At 40.0% G+C, this 18,772-nt stretch overlaps 1 protein-coding gene across 4 annotated transcripts in view; it reads left to right on the top strand.

Annotated features, from left to right (window-relative positions):
- tau (microtubule-associated protein tau) overlaps positions 1-18,772 on the top strand; it is a 134,442-nt gene that overhangs the window by 58,055 nt on the left and 57,615 nt on the right. For all 4 annotated transcript variants that reach the window (XM_083128952.1, XM_083128941.1, XM_083128948.1 and 1 more), the window contains exons 5-6: positions 5,767-5,923; positions 13,845-14,056. In XM_083128952.1, coding sequence (XP_082985078.1) covers positions 5,767-5,923; positions 13,845-14,056 — 369 coding nt within the window. The remainder of the gene's footprint in view (positions 1-5,766; positions 5,924-13,844; positions 14,057-18,772) is intronic.

Genomic DNA, 18,772 nt, shown 5'->3' with positions numbered 1-18,772 from the left:
ACTGTTAAATACAGGGTGTTTGGAAAAGACACGTTAAGTCACAAACTGAGATCTTCTGTTGCTAAGTCACACTTATTCAATTAAAATATATATATAAATAATTTTTATATTGGGCATGTGTAAACAGTGATGATGCAAGATGATGCAACATGTATTTGGTACGGTCAATAAATAATCGGATTGATGCCGCGTAAAAGCGAAATAAAGTGACAGAGCGATGAAACTTACGGGATATGTAGGCCAGGCTGGGGTACGCCACATGTCTGCTAGACGAGTTGCAGACCGCGTCGCTAGGTGACAGGTTGTGTATGGGCAATTTGCCTCCAAGGTGTCAGTCAGTCATTCAGTGAGGTGAATCATGGCGTTAAGTAGCAGGTGCCACAAAGGAGGTTCAGCGATCCGTGATCCAGTTTTTCACGACAGAAGCCAACACCATAGAGAAGGTGTTCATGAACAATAGTGTATGCTGTACCATGACTAATGGCGAGTTCGGTTGCAATCTGGTTCAGACTAATCCCCCGTGTGAGGTCATCAACGGCAGAAATGGACTCATCCGTGATGGCATACTCCCCTGCGTTGTTGAGGCACCTGACACTGTAAACGTCATGACTCACCTCACTGAATGACTGACTGGCGCCTTGGAGGCACATTGCACATACACAACATTCCTTCCCTGCCAGTGCTGCCACCTAGTGACGTGGTCTGAAACTCGTGTCGCAGACATGTGGCGTACCCTAGCCTGGTCTACATATCCCGTAATTTCCATCACTCTGTTACTTTATTTCTCTTTTCACGGCATTAATCCCGTTATCTATTGAACGTAACAAATATATCACGTCTGTAATATTACTGTCTGCTGCAAAATTGCATTTTTTGAGTTATGTGCTCTTTCCCGAACATCGTACAACAATTGCAGACTGTTTTTAATTAACACCCTGCAGTACGAAGTTCGATTTGGTGTAAAACATTGAGAAATTTTGCATCCAGAGAGCTACATGGGTTATCCTTCAAGATATCTGCGTGCAAGGTAAATCCTTGCTCTCGTATTCTTTCCCGGATGTCCTTATTGATCAGGCGTCCCTGTTCAATCTACCATACTGAGCCATTCGGGCGGAAGAAGATAAAGGCTGGGTCTACAAATGGAAAGAGAAAATTGAATCCAGGGCTCGGCATTATCTCATTAACAAGATAATGGCCGCAGTCCCCGGCTAAGGCAGCCTTTGTATTCTTCCCCAATTAGCCAGGTCCCCTGGTCGCCTACAAATTCTGCACTGGGCGTGAAAAAAATGATAAAATATGACTCCGAAAGGCGCTCCTAAATTTTTATCCTTGGTAAAAAAAAAAGGAAAATTAAAAGTTGTATAGGGTGTGTCGAAGAATACGTTCTCTCAATCTTATGTGATCAGCACCACGCTCCAACAAGCTTCCTCTCATCCTCAAGATTGATGAGAGGCTGGGTGAATTCCAGAGTGGCTTACGGGCCTCCCTGATGGAGTAGTGGTAACGTTGTCGCCTTGTAATCAAGGGGTTCTAGGTTCGATACCCAGTGAAGGCTCATAGTTGTTCGCATCCCACCTTAAACTGTAGGTCCAGTCTCGATTAGCCTTACTCTGCATAGAATGGACTTAAAACAACAACTCAATCAAACCAAAAAAGAGGGCGTGTCCAGGTTAAAGAGGATGTGCATAAAGTGAACTTAAGCGACTCTGTACTGACTGACTTTATTTTTATGTACAATATAGGCGGGAAAATCCCTTCTTGAGATAACCTACAACGGAGAATCGAATGCGAGTCAGTAAAGCTCCCTCCCTACCCGCTAACGCAGATTAATTATGTTAACATTGTTAATCATGTAATCATCAGATAAGGATGTCTCATTATTTTCAATGTCAATTCCTTTTTTTCTCTTCAGTAATATGTCTTGTTAAAAACTTATGTTAAGTTCCCCATGCACATTGTACAGTGCCATGAAGGCAAATATAGTAGGGATGTGAAAGTAGGGCCCGTTTTGGAGGTGATGTGATCAGCACCACGCTCCGAATGACTTTACTCCGCAGATACCCATTTATTTGAGGCTCGATGAACCCCAGAGGCGCTTTATATAGTGGCAAAGTCTGAATAGTTTCGACCTTAGATCAAATACCCTGGGAATTGAACCCGGGTCTCCCGCTTGGCAGTCGGACGCCCTACGAAATCCAATTTTCTTATGATTGGTTTGTTTTATTTTACTTCGCTCTTCTACAGCTTCTGGCTAAGAAGAGAAGATGAAATTAGTGAAAAGACACACACAAACACACATTGGCAGGACACAAATCCCACAGAGGATTTAATACGAGGCGCAATTAAAAAAAGGCCGATATTTAAAAAAAAAAAAAAAAAAAAAGACAAGAAAATGATAGAAGAAATTTATTGTGATTGATAAACAAGTACGTACCTTGGCTATATTTCGACGTAGTCACTATTAACCTCCAGACATTTCTGATAGCGTCTCACAAGCTTCCGTATACCCTCTGCGTAAAAAACTGCCGCCTTAGAGTGCAGCTGGTCCAGAACTGATGTCTTGAGCACGTCACTATCGTTGAAAAGCTTCGATGCAAGCCAATTTTTCAGGTGAATAAAAAGAAAGAAATCGCTGGGGGCAAGGTCGGGGCTGTAAGGGGGATGATTGAATAGTTCCCATCGAAATCTTTCAATTGTCTCAACAGTACGAGCAGCTGTGTGTGGACGGGCATTGTCATGGATCAGAAAAATTCCAGAGCGTAGCATTCCTCTCCGCCGATTTTTAATGGCACGTCGCAGATTATTCAGTGTTTCGCAATACACCTCTGCTGTAATTGTTCGTCCTGGTTCCAAGAATTCCACAAAAATCACACCCTTTTGGTCCCAAAACACGGTTGCCATGATTTTGTGAACTGATGGTGTTTGTTTGAATTTCTTTGCTTTAGGAGAACCAGAGTGCCGCCATTGCATTGACTGCTGCTTCTGCTTCGACTCCTTAGTGGCGTACGATATCCACGTTTCATCCCCCGTCACTATGTGCGAAAAGAGGTCATCGCCATCCTCCACCAGCGGGCCAAAAAATCACGTGCAGCTGTCCTCCTTTGCTTTTGTGAGCGTCTGTGAGCATTTTTGGTACCCACCTCGCACACAGTTTGTGATACCCCAGGTTGTCAGTCACAATTCGATGCACTGTTTTCGCAGATACTTCTGGAAACTCTTTGGCGAGTTCAGATATTGTGAACCGGCGATTGGAACGCACTTTCTCGTTAACTCGTTCCACCAGATCGTCCGTCTGAACACTAGGCCTTCCGCTACGCTCACCGTCATGGACATTTGAACGCCCTTCCCGAAACTCTCTGCACCATTGCCTGACCTTCCCTTCACTCATCACTGTCGGTCCATAAATGGCACACAATCCCCGATGGATGTTAGCTGCATTCTGTCCTTTGGCGTTCAGAAATCGTATGACAGATCTCACTTCCCATTTGGCGGTATTTTGTATTACTGCAGTCATTTCACCTTACTGCTACTCGCACTTACGCAACCCCACTCTGACGATTCTATCTCTGTTGCAAGCACAGAATACTAGTGCATGCTCCTGGCATGCTCAACTTCATCAGTGTTGCCAACCCCGCATAAAAAATTATCGGCCTTTTTTTTTTTTTTTTTTTTTTTTTTTTTACATACGGCTCGTAATACTAAAGTGTGAAACGTTGGTGTTGATTGGCTCGTTCCAAAACGACATGTGTCGCATGTCACTTCGGTCTGAGGCCGATGCGACAGTACACGGAGCTGTCAGACCGAAGCGGCGAGTTTTAAGCGACACAGGCCTCTTTAGTCTAAAGGAAAACATTAACATGGTCGCATGTGTATTGAGAAAACAGCCCAGTCCGAGCGACACGTGCAGCTTGTCGTGTCGCTTCGGTTCGGAACCTTGCGGTTATTTCTGATTGTTGGTTTCCAAGCGAAACGTGTGCCCTGTCGCTTCTGTCTGAAACTTCCCTTCGTTGCAATTGCTAATATTTTTACAATAGTCTGGGAAGATTTTCAACATCATAATAACTTGAAGCTGAGACTGAATCTATTCTCGGGGAGGATTATGGGAAAGGAATCGAGAAACCGTCTCTAGGGGCCGCAGGCGCTTTCTTCCTTGGGACACCCAACAAAATTTGCCATAATTACATTCCTTGACCTTGAGAACGCATCCTGAGCAGACGCAATCAAGTCCCCATGGCGAATATCTCTCTTATGAGGCTGAACAGGGCAGCGACGGCGGTCCAGAAAGCAGTAATAACGCTGTTCAGGCAGAAGAAAATTTTCATCATGCCACCGACAATATCAAATAGTGCATTTCTTTAAGAATTGCATCCTTTTTTTGTTTGGGCGTGTATAATTAATTCCCCCCCTTTTTTTGTTGACGAGACCAATGAGTCGGGGTATGGGGTTTCTTAAAGATATTCGAAATTAATTCAATTCTTTGTACTCTACAAGTAAAGAAAATTGCTCCCGGTTAATAATGAGAGTAATTTTACTAAGAGACGAAACTCGAAACTAAATAAAGGAAAATAATAATTAGATGTACGACTTTTTAGCAGAATAATTAGTCGTAAATAAGAGGAGTGTTGAAAAGAGAAGAAACAAACAGTCGAATGAAAGAAAGAAAGAGAACGTGGTTTGTCAATAGAGGCAGAAAATATGAAACAAGAAAGATAATACATTATTCTGAAAGCGAGAATTCTCATTGGGTGTCATGAATTTGCTTCCAGAATGAAATGCTATTGAATTACACAAAAAAAAATGTATTTGACCTAAGCCTATTAAGAACGTATTTAGATGGAAATACCAAAATTAAATAATCATAATATACTTGTTTACCATTTGTTATGTAGTCAACTGTTATTTATTATATCTAGCTTTCACAAAGGCAAGGATTACATTGGGAGCATAGAGCTTTGAACTGACAGTACCTAAGAAGATTTATGCACACTAATATTTTATGTATGTGATAATAAGTAGTAATCAGGAACTTTTCACCAAATGGACATAACATCCTTTTTTGATATTCTTTATGTATATTAATTTCCTTGTCAGGATAGTTGTTTTTATACAAGTTTTAGCGATCTTAACTACACGTAAGCTAGATAATGAATACCTGCTGTTATATATCTATTCTAATGCCGTCTTTTCATCTATTCATATACTAATAACGACAATATTAATTAATTTACGCATTTTAATAATTATTGTTATGAATAGACCTAGTATGTTCATGTATTAATTACAAACATGTATAGTATTATTTTATTGTTCTTGTTGTTGTTGTTGTTATTATTATTATTATATGTGATACACTTAGTTCACACCCCTCCGAAATATAGTTCTAGGGACGTGCCTGCTGAGAGCAGCAAACAAAATGTAAAAATCAACCTAAAAATTAAGTTGTGACATCAAAACCTGGTACACGGAAATAATAGGTAAACAAGCCAAAACATTGTGCACAGGCAAGATACCGTACATTACGTTCCTGCGAGGTTGAAACGACCAGATCACATGATAAAGTTTAAAATGGTTTGTTTCGCCAAATGCATTTTGTAGGTATTCTGAAACTCGAGATGTTTCTACCATGAAATAGAAAACGCATCAGACAAAGTAGAAGTTGAAAATGTCGTTCGCTTTTGTGTCGACTTCTGGGGATTGAATCGTGATCCGAACTCTCATATATCATCTTGACGTTGGCTGATTTGGAATTTTCCTTCTTTCTCTCAGGAACCGCAAACCAATGGCGAGGTGGAGTCCCCGAGCAAGTCCTCTACCAAAATTCCGAGTCCGAAGAAATCCGTGCCACAGAAACCGACTCTCAGATCCCCCACCAAGGCCAAGCCAGCGCCTCGAACACCGGACACCAGCCAGGAACGACCAAAAAGTAAGTTGCACTTTTTTTTTATAGAAAATTGAAAATAAATTACATTGTTCCCGAAGATGTTCCTAATGTTTCTGTATTACTTTTGTTCATGAAAGCGTAAAGGTAATCTACTAGAGTGCTGCGGGCGAGAGGATTTCGCTCGAGCGCCAAATAGTTCGTGCGGACCACGCCTAGATAGCGTACGGAATAGAGAGCTGCTTCGCTTGAGGTGGGCATATCAAGCACCCGCTTTTGATGCGTGTTCTTGAAATCACTCATGCCAGTGACAATTGGAAATGATGATTAATTTTGTAATTATTATAATGAATATATAACTGCGCCTATGTAAACAAAAAGAGAATTGATACAAAATTATTGTTTATTTTTAGGTTTAGTGAACGATAATATGTGTGTGACATTCATGAAATATTATTGTTTTTACTATTCATGGTAATCTCTGTAATTATTGTAATTAATATATAGCTCCGCCTGTATGAACAAAAAAGGAAGCAGTAATTCAATAACAAAATGGTTTCTTGAATCTTAGTGACAAAAAATATGTGGGCCTGTGGGGTGCAATGATGTTTTCAGGGTGTATATATATTGAAGAGTAATGCAGAGCAGAATCTGTACAAGTTCTAATTTTCCATCTCTCCACTTCTAACTAGGGGTGTGCGGGATCCCCAGCAGTCTGGAAATACCGAATAGTCATTTTAAAAAGTCGTTAATTCTCGACGTTTTCTGCATTGTAAATGTCTGAAATTATCGGAAATCGGAAGTTTTTGTAAAAAAAATGCAAAAACAATCGCTTAAGATGGAAATGACGTGTAGAATTCGAGATTTCAAGACAGGGACGTAGCTAGGTTGATCAGTTTGGAGGGGCCCAAACGTAAGATTTTTTTTCTATCAAACTAATATAAATTAACAAACTATTTATACACCATATAGGCCTATGCTGTATACATACATTATATATGTATGTGTGTGTGTGTATATATATATATAGTCTAGGAAAGAAAAGGATCAAGGGCCTCCTCGGAGGCGCATGGTAGCATCGTCGCCTTGTAGTCAAGGAGTTCCAGGTTCGATACCCGGTGGATGCTCATAGTGGTTCGGATCCCACTTTACACTGTAGAACCAGTCCCGATTAGCCTTACTGTGTATAAAGTGGACTTAAAACACCAACTCAATCAATCAATAAATTGGAAAGGAACATAATTTTCTTCTGTAGCCCCCAACAGTCTACCGATATACTCTCGCAAAATACACAGCCTTATTCGGGAAACTAAATGCCGAAAGAACTTATTAGCTTAATGGCTTATACACCAAGAACAATGTTATTAGTCTTTAGATTTGTAAATTTGCTGGGGAAAAATTGAGAAGTAGATAAAACCCTTTTCTGTAGTTTTAGATATAAAGTGCTGGAACCAGGTTTACAAGTATTGGAAACAGTGCAAATATGAAATGTGTGCGTAATGAGTTCAAGCAAGGCATCTCATGTATCCAGTTCATACCGGAATCAAATCCGCTATCTCTTAGTTCAAGGGCGGGCCCGAGTGTTCTATGGCATCTGATTCTGCACTTGGGAAATGATGACGATAAGAAATTATATGCACACATCTAATTTCTTAAAATTAATCTTATTTGTGTGTGGAAAACTGAATATATGATGGCACTGGATAAATCAAAGTTCCCACACGCTCAAATAATTACGCTCTCATCTTTGGTTCGGCAGGTTCAACAACCTGCCCGGGTTCGATTCCCGATGGAGGCACATAGTTGTTCGGATCTCACTTTAAACTGTAGGTCCAGTCCCGATTAGCCTTACTGTGCATAAAGTGGACTTAAAACACCAGTTCAATTAATCAATCAATCGAAAGGTTCAAGGTTCGATCGCTGGTGGTCAGGCCGGTAGCCAGAATTTGATTTCGGAAGGGGCTTATCCCTTATCGGCAGCCGCCATCTAAAGACGAAAAGGTTGGGGAGGAGTAAATGCGCTGAAGATGAATTTCTTGGTATATTGTAACTTACCATATACAAGATGTTTAATCCTTTTAATGAAGTAAATTTAATTACTACTACACATTATTAAAATCGGATATTTGTAGGATTTCGGGAAAGGACTGCAGAACCCGAGCCCCTTCCCTGGGTACGTGGCTGCTTGTATTAGTTCCAAAATTTCTGTGCTGTTCCAACATCGTGAGGATAATTAGGGAAGTACTTGAAAGCGATATGGAAGCAAATTCTGCTCTCGAAACTATGGGACTCAATGTGATGACCACGCGCAACCGAATGAAAGAACTCTTCGCAGGCCTTGTCCCTCAATATTAATTTTACTGACTAATTGTAAGTTTTTCTCGGCCTCCTCGATGACGCAGTGGTAGCGTCGTCGCCTTGTAATGAAGGGGTCCCGGGTTCGATGCCAGGTGGAGGCACAGTGGTTCGGATCCCCGATTAGCCTTACTGTGCATACAGTGGACTTAAAACACGAACTCGATAATTGGAAGGTTTTAGAAGAACTAAACGTGGCTTTTTATACATCGTACAACTTTGCTTCTTTTCACCCTACTTTTACAGTTTTTCTTCCTAAGAATTCCACTGAGTATAACACGCTACGAAACCAGGTTCGGACATTGGACAGATATGGTTGTATCATGTTTGTCCCATTGCCATTCCTTCGGCTCATCATTCATCTTCATCGTCGCATTTAACCCAAGAGGTAGAAAAGCGGTGTAATATAGAAATATATAAATGATTGATTTGGTTTATTTTACTTCGCTTTTCTGACACTTTTTGGCTAATCGTGAAGATGAAGATGACAATGAGTGATGTGAAATTGATGAGATGACCATCATAAAGAACACACACGCCCAGTCCAGGATTCGAACCCAAGACCCCTGGCATCGTAATGTACCTTGTTAACAACTGCACAACAAATAGAAACAGAAAATGCTTGATGAGTTATTTGCTTTTCCATAACTCATGATTATATTATAAGTATTATTCGCTGTATGACTAGGGATTAATTATATTTGTATGTCTAGTCAACCTAGCCACCTAAGCAGGAGCAGCTTCCTCTTTTGCAGGTGGAGGATAAATGAAGAAAAAACACAGAAAGTCAGGAAGATATACAAATTTTGTAACATAATACTTATAGAGCATGCAGACGGCTGTAAAAACAATTGCTACATACCTAGTTTCCTTCCTTAATTGAAACGTGGTTTATTCTTCATTATACATGAGATCAACCACCCTGGGAGTCGAACCCAGGATCTTGTGTGGTAGTCAGACTCTCTTTTAGAATGCCAATATGTTGGCTATTTGGTCGATCAGTCGATCCTGATCCATTGTTTCCAGAGGAAGACAATCTGGCGGCTTCTCATTCGACATTTTACTCTCAATGTAGGAAAACGAGATCACAAACACTTCGTGATGCTATCTTCTCGCGTTTACAGAAGTTTACCACCGCTCGGACAACAAATCCTACTTCAAACTGACAGATATCAACTGTCCACCAAATCAACAGATGAAAGGACCGCTTCGATGTTTCTCTGAATTTTCAGAAAGTGGCCTTTCCCTCCTTGCAGGGCAGGTCATTAGCAGGAATGTTGAGTGCATGTGAGAAGAACCGCTATGTCATTCATTCCCGCACCGAGAAAAAGGGACAAGCAATAGAATTCTGTTCTTGGAATTTGAAACGCATGGGGATATCTTTTCTGAACCATAAAATAATTAACGCAGAAAGTTCTAGCCACCCGTAGCTAAATCTTCCTGTTTGTGTCGTTCTTTTGGCGCCCATGGAGCCAGTGCAGAGCTAGATGAAGAGAAAGTGCGGGTTTTGGGAAGATCCTGGATCTGGTGTGCATCAGTGAGGAAAAGTGCATTTTCAATAGGTCTCAGACTTCCCTGACCGGGGTGGACCACAAAACCATTAACTTCATCCCCCCTCAATACATCTGTTTGTGTTCAACAAGCAAGAAACAGGGAAATAAGAAAGAAATGCCTTGCTTGGGTTCATGCTACTGAAAATTGAAGAAGGGTTTCAAACTGCAAACAAAATTTACTGAAGAATTATTTTGCAATATTTGTCATGAATGTAAAATTTCCAGCAAATACAGAACACTTTCCCGGGGCCACGTGGACGTTTGCCGGGGCCAGTGCCCCCGCATGCCCCCCCTAACGACGTCCCTGTTTCAAGAGCTTTCGGGAAATGTCGAGAAATTGCGAATTTTTCCCTTCCCGAATGTTTAAAAAATTTCCCGGTCCGACCAAGAAAATCCTGTCCCGCACACCCCTAAACAAATTACTGACATGATCTTGTAAACATCATTCATAAACCCTCATCTGACTTTTCAGAACTTTGAGGTTTATACAGTGTGTTTTAAAAGTCCTGCAGGATTCTAGAAAGCTATAACTTTAAAGCAATAGGTTTATTACAACGAAATATTGTTTTTTTACACAGAGGAAAATTTAAAATTTTGTTCTGCACATACTGCTGAATGACGGGTGTGCAGGTGATCACGCGATCATGTGATTCCAAGATGGAAGAAGCTCAGTGCGTGTTATGACTAGCTGAATCAAAATCTTGTGTTTTGGTGCGGAGAAGGTTCCAAACAACGACGATTGGAAAAACACCGCCAGCGGAGGCAAATATCCAGAGATGGTACGAAAAGTTTAACCTCTTGAGACTTCGTTTACAGTAGCATAAGCAAATACATATTTCTGGTTTCCCTTCATTGTTTGATTTTGAAAATATTTTTATTTTATATAGACTAACGACAACTGGTTGTATATATATGTGGGGGAGGCCCTTAGGTTTGAATTAGAAGAAAAAATATATAAACTTTCAACATTATCAGATTTGTTTATTAACTTATATTCATTTTTCATCTTGCAATAATGAGCTACTGAACCATTTTTAAAAATATTTCTTCACTGTACACGTACGTGGCGGAATGGTTAGTACTATCATCTCCAGCACAGGCCCATAGGCAGAATTGATCCCGAAGGGGGGGGGGGGTGGCTCACGGGGTATCACGGGGGGCTTGTAAGCGACCAAGCCGAGACGCCACGCAAATAGTTGCCGTCTCGCCTTTGCAAGCCACAATGTAGCCAGACCACGCCGAGTGAGAAGATTGCTTACATACAATAATTCTCACCAATGCAGCCGACTCAGTTTTTTGAAACCTGGAAACAACAAAATCCCACAGCTACCAGGTAAGAATCAAGGGGCTCTTATGGAGAGACGTCGGGTAAACTATATACATTTATTCACATTTATTTAGTTCTGCTCTGCTTACCTGCGGCCAACTTACGGCACAACTACTGTCCGAAAACCTTTGATGCACTGTTTGTTGCTTCCGCTCATCTGCGGTGTCTACTTTCGGGACTCGAACCTGGCCGCGGCTCGTCAGCTCTGGCTGGACAAGCGAGGCAGATGTTCTCTTGGTTCGACGCCAGGAACAGTCACCGACACTTACTCGGACAGGGCAGAAAGACCAACCAATGCACTCCATTGCCTGTCTATTGCGAACTAATGGAACAACTCAACATCACTGAGTGAACTCTTGCAATGCACCGTCGTGTCCGAGCTCTTGCAATGAACTCTCGTGCCCGAAATCTGCGAACTACTCTCTAAGGCCACTTGTCAAAAAAAACTGTATCGTGAAGCACTTCTCTACGAACACTTGGCTAGAAATGTCTTGTTCTTTCCTTAACGAAAACTGTTGTCCTCTCCCCTCTCGCGAGCTCCCTTTCTTCCCAAAAAATACCACAGAAAGGGGCAAGCTCTGATTGGCCCTTTACATTTGAACCGCGGGGTCATGCAGGTCAAGGTTCAAGAAACTGTCAGCTACCGTCATATCCAACCTGATGAACATTATCTGACAATAGAAATCTATTTTGGCTGAAAAACAGCAAGCGGCTGTCGCCAAGCACGCTAGGTGGTGATGAAAGTTTGGGCCGAAATAGCCACTACTATTGTTCTGAAAAGGTGGGAGATGACGGGCAGAAGATTAAACCTTTTTGGAAGGAAGATGTGGAATTTAGGTCAGAGCTGGGAGACAAGAATCTGCTTCGTTTCCACGAGAAGTAAAGTTTCCTCAAACGGGGATATGAGCTCTATGTATTTTAAATTATATAAATATGCATATACATATACTTAACAAAATTAGTAATAATATATATTAGTGGTAATATGTACGGTTACAGGCTTTGTACATCGTCAATTTTTCAAAAGTTGAACAGTATTAAATTAAGGTAAATTATGTGTGTGTGGGGGGGGTCATTAAGTTGCATAAAGTTTAGAAATATTACACAAATACTACATTTTCTCAATATCTTCTAAAATATCGCTTGAAGTGTTAATTGGCTGATACTGAAATCTTCCTTTACTACACACTCCATACTACATTTGATGATGCAGATATTTATATCACCCAAGAAAAGATGGACAATATTCAATCATAGTGCCTAGCATACATTCCACTACCCGGCCCAAACAATAAAACTCCCCTTCATTCCCAAAACTTGGGAGCTGTTAACCTTTGATGCAGATGTGAAGGGAATTTGCATAATGACAAAGTCACAGATTTCTGTATAAATGGGAGGTCGGAACAGGGGCAACGAAGGTACAGATAAAGAAGCTCCCCTGTGAAGAAACTTTCTGAAGTCTAGAGAAGAGAATCTCCTAAATACTTGCCGCTACTAGACTTCTTATAAATAAGATGAACGAATGTAATAGCTGCTGTTCATGCTCCCTGACTTTATCCTTCATCAAAGTTGTGAGCAAAATAATATCGGCTGTCTACATTTTCACTCTTCACTGCAAATTACACAAAATAGTTTTACTTAATGTCAGCCCCCCCCCCCTGGCCCTGCCTGGATACGGGCCTGCTCCAACATCAACTGATCTAGCACCAAGCTAGAGGTCTCAGGTTCGATCCCAGATGCCAGTTCTATACTTTTGTTGGAGATGTGGTACTTGAAAAATAATATTGGACACTGGTCTCAAGAGCTAAAAATATCGTGTTGAGTCTATGTGCTGAACATTCACACTTAGCTGTTGGAAATGTCCAAAATGGCCATACCTAACTGCATTTTATTTATTTATTTACTTTCCTTTTCTGAATTATCTAAATCAATTGCAGAAATCAATCAAGATATTTTTAGAGGATGATTGTAACATGACTTGGCCAAATTATATCCGATTAGAATTAACTGGTGATGTTAGACTGTCAATTAACATCTTCTGTGCACCAGCACATCACTAAATAAATCGTTGAACATTGACACTCTTAATTTTTTTTTCATGCAAATGAATTATTCATCACATGATGAGTTTGGAACTTCATTCACATTGTTCTAATTCATAATCAGGATAATTTCTTCAATGTCAATAAAAATTAGAATGAAGAAAAAGACAATGCTTATCATGTTGTATAACATAAACACACAACTTCTTTCAAATTCCTACATTCTGTAATCACGATGATTCAATTTTGTTTGATCGTGTAGATTTTATTTCATAAGAGTGGATATTAGCCTTCAACCCCCAGACCCTTATGCTAGTTACGCATGGGCGTACACACACAAATATGCATCCATTTGCTATAAATTTATTATTTTCTATTTACAAAAACATGTTTATGGTGATATTTTTACATCAGTATTTACAGACAAGTTGGAAGTTATAGTACAGGAGATCTGCACAACTGAGAACCAAGATACACATGCATGTATTTCAAATTCAGTTATTTTTTTATCTATTTATTTTTATTTTGATACGATGGCAATGGACAACCATCATTGGAGTATTTACCTTGCATTATATATAAAAAAAAAGTTATACGTTATTAAAATCCTGCAGGATTTTTAAAACACACTGTATTTGTTTCTATTCCTGGATATTTTTTTTATTGTTATTTTCTTGTTTGCTTTACAGAAGTTCCAATGAACAAAATCCAAGTAGGGACAGCAGCATCACCAAATTTGAAGACTGTCCGTTCAAAAATTGGATCTTTGGATAATGCCAAGTACAGGCCAGGAGGTGGGAAGGTGAAGATAGAAAACAGGAAACTGGATTTCGGTAGCAAAGCTGCTTCCAAAATAACTGCAAAGAATGACAAGTACCAACCAGGGGGAGGAGACAAAAAGGTATGATATAGCTAAGAAAGCAAAGGAAAATGCACTGTAGACAGGGTGCGAAATCCTATTGGGGAGACAAGGAGATTTTTCCCCACCAAAAAATTCTGAGGGGAGAGTTTTTGTTATGAAACAAAATATAAGCAATTACTTTTGATTTCAAATATACTTTACTAAGTAAACCACACTAACGTAGTGTGCTTGCGAGTGTTGAATGCTTTTTCTTGAGGGAGAGATCATTAGCAGAGCTACATCAATATGCACAATTAAATTAAAACAAGAATGCAAGACAATAATAACTATGAAATCTAATTAATTTATATTAACATAAAGCAAAAAGTAAATAAAAGCTTGTAATATATTGAAATCTTTAATCAGTTAGTAAAGGAATTCGTTTGCTGCTTTTAGATACCTGATATATATAAAAGTAATAAATTATTTATACACATATGTATTTAATAATAATTACAATAATAATAATAATGAGCCTTGTAATCACACACCCCCTATACGCCTTCATGGCATGGTGATAAGCACAGGGGAGCACTTTTTGTAATCAAGGGGTCCCGGGTTCGATACCTGGTGGAGGCACATAGTGGTTCGGATCCCACTTTAAACTGTAGGTCCACCAGTCCCGATTAGTCTTTCTGTGCATATTATGGACTTAAAACAATAATTCAATAATAATAATGAAGTTTTAATTATTTAGTAATTTTTACATTTAATAACATTATAAACATGTATAGCATAATTTTTTTATATATATATATATATATATAGACACACACACACACACACACACACTATGGGGGGTGAGTATCTAAATTAAGATCTTCCTCCCACCCCCACCAGTGTTCAATGATTTCGCACCCTGACTGTAGAGCAGATGTCTTCCAAAAGAATTTAAGGTTCAATCTGATGGATAGTTCAGAGCAAGTTGTAAGTGTGGTATTTCACTAGTCACTCTCACCCACCGTTACCATTTGTCAGTTGCAACAAACTAGCTCCAGCACATGGATCTGCACATCTGCGTGTGTCGAGCTACTTCTGTAAGATTCTGGACATAAGAGAACTGTACCATTTTTTAATTGAACTGCATAGTCATATGAATCACAATCTAACAAACATTCAAATCAAAAAAGAGAATGTTCCTTTCTGTTTTTCAGTATCTTTTTTCATCATTGGAATGCCCAGGGGGGGGGGGGGTGCATTTGGAGGACATAGCCTTTCCCTTCGGCCCAGTATTACTTAAAGAAAAGAAATGTCAAAGGCAGGAAGATATGGCAAAATGAGGGCTGACTACTAAAAAGTATACATAGCACACCCCTTTTTTGAAAATCCTGGTCATTGATTTTAGATTCTAGAACCCCTCCTAATTTCATTAATAGTGGCAATACCTCATTGAATACCTTCTATATACACCATAAGTTCCACTTGTATTGATTCTGTAACACAATTTTTACAAAGGGAAGGAATGTTGTTTTCTAGGAGAAAGGCAATGAACCATGGGGAGGTGTCGATATTGTTTTTCAAATTACAAACAGGGGCTACTCAGATGGAAGAGATTCCCCTGGCCATGGAATGTACATGCCTAAAACACAGTTCTCCTCCCTGCCACCAGGGGGATTTAAGCCAGCCAGGGCTATCTTACCAGCTAGGAACCCTTGTTTTCTAGCACATGGAGGGCGCTATTGGCAAAACTAAAGTAATGAATCAATCGTACATACGAGGTGTGGATAAAAAAAAACTGGATTGATGTTGCTGTCGACAAACGGCAAGCACGTCAAGGTCAAGCGGTGAATGAGTGTATAACGTGATATCCTGCCTATCGACTGTGTGATTTCCCAGGGTGCGCGGCGATCAGTTCTGCTGTAGCTTGTGGACGAAGTGAACCGTACATCTGTGCTCCCTCGGAAAAATGTTAAGTGTAAAAGTGGAATAGCATATTAATTTGAAGTCTCTCATGACACACTGAAAATCCGCCACAGAAACTTATGGTTTGTTGAAGGAAGTATACGGAGGTGAGTGTTTATCATGTACACAAGTGTTTCAGTGGTTTCAAAGGTTTAAAGAGGAACGAGAAGTGATCGCGGACGACTCGCGTCCTGGACAGCGTTGCACGTCAAAAATGGAATCAAACATTGCAAATGTCAGTGAATTGATTCGAAAAGATCGTCGCTTGAGTATTCAAGCTATTGCAAAACAACCAACATTATTAAATTACGGTGCTGACGACCCTTTTTGAGCGACTAAGATGGACGACCTGATTTGTGGAAAATCAAGTAATGGATTCTTCATCAGTCAAGGCTTTTTTGGCCAAGCATGGGATCCCAGTGTTAGAGCCTCCACCCTATTCGCTGGATATCACTCCGTGCTACTTTTTTTATTCCCAAAAGTCAAATCATCACTGAAAGGAACCAGATTTACGACCGTAGAATGTGTGGAAACAAAAGTGACGGAGGTCATGAACATGGTTTCAGAAAATGATTTCCAGCACTGCTTCCAGCAATGGAAGATTCGTATGGAGCAGTGTATCAATATTACAGGGGAGTACTTTGAAGGGGATAATGTTCGTATTGTACAAAATAGCCAATACAAGATTTTATAGCAACAGTCCAATTTCTTTCTAGCTACACCTCGTATGAACAAAGCAACACCAACTTTCTACAATCACAGGTGGGCCATCGGTTACAAAGCTGGCCAGGAATTTACACTGCCGAAAGAGTGATAGTTCAAATTTGAAATGGGATGTCGTCACCAAATAATTCCTCATGATCACTGTTCACCAAAATACCAGGATGGCATCATTAGGAATACCATGTTCTGTAGAATGTTTGAATTTAAACTTGTGGCATTCTTGCAGTGCTCCTTTGCCATTTTCTAACATACTTTGGCCGTATTTTATATTACGTATATTTTGCATATCTTTATGTATCTTTAATCCATCTCCAACCCTCCCTAAGCATAACTTCTGCGCAAACACAAGTTCTCACAATGTTAATTCTTAATCTTCGAGCTTTGAAGACACACCTTCCCACAATGCTTTGACACCGGCCATACCTCCCCTACAGGCAACTGCTAAAAAGAGTGTGCGGTTTCCAACCCCACTCTCCTATGATGCATATGGTCACACGTATATTTGTCTAAACATGAAATTTGTTTACGTGTGCACATCCTTTATTTCAAGTCAGCGTTGATTTGTTCTTGTTGCTTTCAAATATCTTTATAAAGTGGCAGATTTTACTAGGATGAATTCTTTTGGCAATTGTTTGTGGCATGGATGATATCTGGACTTGTTCCAAGCGGTTTACTAAATTGCACACCCGAGTGCAAAACTGAGTTCATGTATCAACGTGGATCTTACTCGTATCAACGTGCAGCTTACACTGTCTTATCCGCAACTCACAGCAACCGTCCCTGAGAAAAAAACGTTGATCGCTTTTACCGCCTTTTTTCCCCCAAGCGAGGGAGAGTCAACTTTAGTAGGAGTTCCTCAAAATCTGTTACATGTAGCCGTGCAGTCTAAAGCGTCATGCTTTGGGCTCTGGCTACGGCATGCGTGCAGGTTTGTCTCTCCTGGGGAAAGCATAACAACTTTTCTCCTGAGATTTTGGCCTGTGTATGGACAGGTGGCCACCTATTATCATGAGAAAATTGGGGATCTACGAATGAGTAGCGCAACCCATCATGAAAACCTACAACAAAGACTGGGGTTCGTTGTGCTGACCACAAGTAACTGGTCGGATAATCTCCCACCTTGGGTGAGTGAGTGAGTAGGATCAGCTGGGAGTGAGGCTGGCAGTCGGTAGGAAGGCCCGGGCCCTCAGTGGGCTGTTTGCACTGTGGGATTTTATTTAATTGTATTATTATTATAATGTTACACTTTAAACAGTGATCTGTGTTGTTGTTCTGCTGTTCATTTCAACACTGTATAAACATTACTACAAGAAGCAGATATTTTGGAGGTGTCTTATATTTTTGTAGCTTAATCATTGTACATAACTCCGGTTTATGGCTGCAGCAATGCAAGCCTTCCATCTGTCCCTATCCTGGGTAAGTTCAATCGAATCTTTTCCATCCTTACCGATTTCCTTTAGGTCCATCTCAACGTAATCCCTTCATCTTCATTTTGGTCTTCCTATGGGTCTCTTACCATCAGGTTTCCCAACAACAATCCTGTAAACTCTTCTTTCCTCTCCCATTTGTGGCACATAGCCTGACCACCTAAGTCGTCTTGATTTAATTATTCTAATAATATCTGGACATGAATACCAATTATGTAGTTCTAAAGTATGTAACTTTCTCCACTCAACTATCACCTCATCCCATTTAGGTCCAAATATTTTTATAAGGATTTTATTTTCAAATACTCTCCATTTATGTTCCTCTTTCTTTGTACATGATGTTAGTTATTTTTGATATTGCAATTTATTTTGATCAAATTATCCATGATAATTATCATTTCAACTAATTGGAATTACTTCCTCAAGACTTGTAGTCTGAAAGTAGTTGGTGAATTTGCCCAATGCTATAAGAGAGTAGATTACAATTTTTGTCAGGTTTACCTACCATCATCTTTTTCAAATATTATTTGCACGTATATACAGGGGTAGAAAAATACTAGGTGACCAGTCGCCATGCTGCCTGAATTTTCAAATTCAGATCTAAACAAAATAAATAAAATATATATGTATTTTTAAATTTCGAGTTCGCTTATGGAAATTTCCA

Source organism: Lepisma saccharinum, chromosome 1 (assembly GCF_977018435.1).
Source record: "Lepisma saccharinum chromosome 1, izLepSacc3.1, whole genome shotgun sequence".
Classification (NCBI taxonomy): domain Eukaryota; kingdom Metazoa; phylum Arthropoda; class Insecta; order Zygentoma; family Lepismatidae; genus Lepisma; species Lepisma saccharinum.
Note: the sequence above shows the minus strand (reverse complement) of the source record. Positions and strands in the feature narration are given on the sequence as shown.